The 4,553-nt window shown below is 38.2% G+C and overlaps 2 protein-coding genes across 3 annotated transcripts in view; both read right to left on the bottom strand.

The window, feature by feature from the left end:
* Positions 1-2,291, bottom strand: part of LOC107724869 (serine/threonine-protein kinase NIM1-like) — a 9,629-nt gene extending 7,338 nt beyond the window's left edge. Inside the window, exon 1 of the mRNA XM_016533948.1 lies at positions 2,089-2,291. The gene's annotated coding sequence lies outside the window, so the exon portion shown is untranslated. The remainder of the gene's footprint in view (positions 1-2,088) is intronic.
* A 695-nt stretch (positions 2,292-2,986) lies between these two features.
* LOC107724914 (zinc finger protein 131-like) overlaps positions 2,987-4,553 on the bottom strand; it is an 8,790-nt gene continuing 7,223 nt past the window's right edge. For both annotated transcript variants that reach the window (XM_016534015.1, XM_016534016.1), the window contains exon 7: positions 2,987-3,895. In XM_016534015.1, the coding sequence (XP_016389501.1) occupies positions 3,380-3,895 (516 nt within the window). In that variant the 3' untranslated portion in view covers positions 2,987-3,379. The remainder of the gene's footprint in view (positions 3,896-4,553) is intronic.

Here is a 4,553-nt window from a genome sequence, read left to right on the forward strand (position 1 = left end):
TTCTCTTCAGAGATACATTCATATAAAACACCAGCGCTGTGTTATGATTTTGAAACGTGCAGTGCTCATGTTTATTCAACGAAGTCAAACGGCACAATTAAATCAATGTATGGGAAACTGGTAATGTATATCGAAATATCGGAAATGTGTTTAAAAATCATATCACTGTTATTGAAAAAAATTATATCGCGATACATATTGATACTGAATTATTGTCCAGCCCTATGTTGACGCAACTGACACCATAAGTCACATGACAATGACAACATGATAAATGAAGCACACCCAGATTATATTCATAATATATAGAACATCCTTTTTTAACGGCCGTGAAGTAAGTTCCAAATCAAATGTAGTACCTACTCGGTATGCGATTTCAGAAGCAGCTTCTGTGTTCACACTCACAGCCACAGCTACACAAAGCCCTCCTGTGTGTGTTTTGATTGAGACACATGGACAGAGAGGGGAAAAAAGAGCTCAGTAGTGAAAAGATCAGGGACAATAGGGGGCCAGAGTTGCCAATCTGGAATTTCCATCACGTAGCTACAACTACCAAATTTCAAGTCATTTTCTTGCTATCAGATCAGCCACACAATAATTACATATGATTACTATTTTGATAAATGACGCATGTCGTTCCTAACCCGTGTGAATTTCTTGCTTCTGTTGAACACAATAGAAGATATTTTAAAGAATGTGGGTAGCCATTGACTTTCATAGTATTTTTTTTAACACTATTGAAGTCAATGGCTACTGTAAAGTGTTTGGTAACCAACATTCTTCAAAATATCTTCTGTGTTTAGCAGAACAAAGAAAATCATACAGGTTTGGAACAACTTAAGGGTGAGTAAACGATGATAGTATTTTCTTTTTTGAGTGAACTATCGCTTTAATGTCAGAGTATGTATTAAATATGTGTTGGATGACATTCATAAACATATTTTGAAGAGGCTCTACTACACATGATGAAATGATGAACTGTCTCTTTCTAAATAATGCTATTAATTCTACATAACTGCATTAAAAATGCACAAAACCACAAGCATCACACATGCTTCAGAACATGTATTCAGATTTTGATACATGTCTGAATGTGTCCATATTAATGAGTCCTTAAATAAGGAACATAATTAAGGAGTTCAATTGATGTTTGGACCTTTGAGGGGAAAAAACATGCAGATTATGCGATGAAACCACAAAAAAGGCTGTTTCCGTTGCATTGTGCCTTGTTAATGTATTCCCAACCCATCAAAGCAGCTTTAATCTCAGACCTAAAACCATGTTTCATGTCATCCAACTAAGGAGTCATCAAAGGAGCCTGAACAAAAGTTGACATCAATCCGTGAGAAACTAGAAAGGATCATTCAGTATCATAAATTACAATATTCTCAGTAAATTAATACTTCTATTCAGGAGCCATTTGGGATTCGCACACCTGTACTGTTCAAACACTAATGCGGTTTTATTTAAGCCAGAGGCCCTCTGTAGACCCCACACATTCCCAAATGCAAGACTAAAATCATGTTAATTACAAATGCCATTTGATCAGAGGATTTTAAATTAGTTTGACAAATGTTCAGTCATAAGGGATGGAATAAAAATGAAAAAATATTATGAATCACATTTTTACACAAATAATAGCAACACTAAATATGAAATATTGTATTAATTAATTATATATTATTATTACTGGCAATAAATTACTCTGCAAGGGTAAATCTTTATTTCAAACGCATCTCAAGTCACTAAAGGTGACACCACGCACGTTTGTGTCAGATCTTAGTGTGTAGTTTAGCTCTGTGAAATATAACTATAAAATATAAGTAGCCTAACAGTAACACCAGCCTAATTTTTAATAAGATGATGCTCGTATCTGCACCAAAGATGAATTGTAGTTTACACGCTTCCATAACAACCGCTGCTGGGCAGTAACGCCAGACACATCAACATCAAGATTTGTCTATTGATATCTGAACAAATGATATAAGCCTTGTAAACAATTTGAAGGCATACATTAATTCTTCATGCTTGTATGTATTCAATGGTTACCTCTCAGGATGATGATAATTGATGAGTAAACATCCTTACCTTTCTTAAGCGTTGCCTCGTTGAATTATTGTGCGTATTCGTTGCGGGATCATTCAGTTTGTTGTAACTCGGTGCGTGTCATTGGCCTGAATGTGATGCGCGAGGACTCCAGGCACCATCACAGCAACAGGGAGGTCAGGTGACGGACAGTTCTGTTAACCAATCACAGCTTGGAGGTGGGACTAACGGCTTTCTTTAACCAATAGGCTATTAGAACATTTCTAAAATAGAAAAAAAATGTTAAAGTCCTTTGAGTTTTGCAAAAAGAAAAGTCTTAGTTTTACTTAAAAACAAAATCACCTTGAGACTATCAATAAAGTATCAATTTAACAACGATTGTGATCCTGTAAACTAGTGGTTTTCAAACTTTCTAAATCCACTTATTAGTAACAATAATCCCCTTGCAAAATATAAAGACAGCTATATATTTTGTTTTAGAGAAACTACGAATAATTATTATAATGGGATAATAATGGGATGTTTAAGCATTTTTAATTAAATTGTTGTAATAGATTCATTATAATATTGAAATTAAATACATTAATAAGAAATTATTTTAAGTCATCCTGTGGCCCTCTTAGAAGTTTTCTGAGGCCCTATAGTGGGTCCCGGCCCCTAAGATGCCGGGCCCCGCCTTCATGGACGGTCAAAGCTCCCCCGTCTGAGAAGGCCTGGTTTAACCCATACCTGCTTCACAGTGAAGAGATGCTGCATTTCCCAATTACATTTAATTTCCTGTTCACATAAATCACTGCAGCTGAAAACAGGCTCAGAGTGCCACATCAGTACAGCTCTGTACAGCTGAACAGCAAACTCACTTAAAACGAATGAATGGTGCAGACTGAACAAGGAGAAAGATTAGAAACACAAGCCAGAACTACATACGTCGTCTCGATTATCTGCGCAAACATTTTGCCCTTTAATTCTTTTATGAAAATAAGCTTCTTGCACACGCTATAAACATACATCCAAAGATAACTTAAAAAAAAACATTCTTTCCACACCCGAAACAGTCTTGGCGATGTGCACTATTCATGAAATGAATTACATCTTACTATTCTTATCCACAACATACATTAAAAGCATGACTGAAACGGTGATCAGATTTATAGAGACACTGCTTTCCGAGAAGTGAAGAGCAAAGCTTAAAGAAATAAAGCTGGTGACCCATCTTTGTTGCATGACACCACTGTGAGCATTACTGTATAATTTTAATGTGGTGGGAAAGGAGTAAAGGCCTGGTTCACCTTCCCAATTCATTCTCAAAGTGTCCATGCACAGGAGAGGCCTTTCATACAATTGCAGTCTTTACTTCTTTCGAACTGTCCACTGCCTCTTGACATTCTGCTGGTTCTGCAACGGTCACCCGTGCTATTTGGATTTCCATTGCTTGTTCTTTCAATGTCTCGCCATCTACTTGTAAAACCACTGTCTCTTCCACCCCACCCACAGTCTGAGAAGGCTGTATCGGCGTCTCTTCCTCCACCATGAGAGTCTCCTCAACAGCAACAACGTCCACCGGCTCCACAGTGACATGCTCCACCCGTATGCTGTCCTCCAGGATCACCCTCTCCTCTCCCTCCTCAACCTCCACCATAGCCAAGACCGTGGCTGGATCTGAAATCATGACTTCCTCTGTGACGATAACCTTCTCCTGTAAGCCATGGAGCTCTAGCAGATGAGTGTGGAGATCTCTGGGTTGCGTGAACCACTGATCGCAGATGGTGCAGTGGTTGGGTTTCTCACCCGTGTGGGTCACTAAGTGGTCCTTGAACTGCTCCCAACTATTGAAAACACTGCTACAGACCTGAGGAGTGAAAAAGATAAGTGAGTAGGGCTGCATGAATGAGCAAAATACAACCAAAACTGCCATATTGCTTAGTGTGATTAACAAATTGCTTTTAATTAAAGGCACAATATGTAAGATTTTTTTATTAAAATATCCAAAAATCACTAGAACAGCGTTATATATTTTGCTGACATGTGTACTTACATTATCCCAAATGTTTCGATGAATGTTTAAATCCAGAGAAATAGCCATTTTAAATAATGGCTTGTATTGAATAATGGCTCATACACCCTCGATTTCCAGTCTTGTTTTGTAGAAAACATGGAAACACCAAAGACGCTTTATTATGTTATACATTTTATTAGACGGGTGAAGACCGCACAGAGTAGCATTATAACAGAACTTTCAAACGCATCTATTATGATAAAACAGCGCTGCTTTACCCCACATACGCACGAGCAGAAGCGCTAAAGTGTGGCATAATAAAAGTTCCGCTGTGTCGCGCTCGTTCAGCGGCCTCGTTTCGCTTCGACGGCTTTCAGCCTCACTCCGCTTCATACTACGACGTTAATAAATCTTTAATACATTAGCTCATCCATGAACATGATTTCTGCCCAAGTCCCGTCGGATTGCATCAGCTGTGGGGATGAAGACGACAACTCCCATGATTCCACAC

Source organism: Sinocyclocheilus rhinocerous, unplaced genomic scaffold, assembly GCF_001515625.1.
Source record: "Sinocyclocheilus rhinocerous isolate Xijiao unplaced genomic scaffold, SAMN03320098_v1.1 scaffold515, whole genome shotgun sequence".
Lineage (NCBI taxonomy): Eukaryota > Metazoa > Chordata > Actinopteri > Cypriniformes > Cyprinidae > Sinocyclocheilus > Sinocyclocheilus rhinocerous.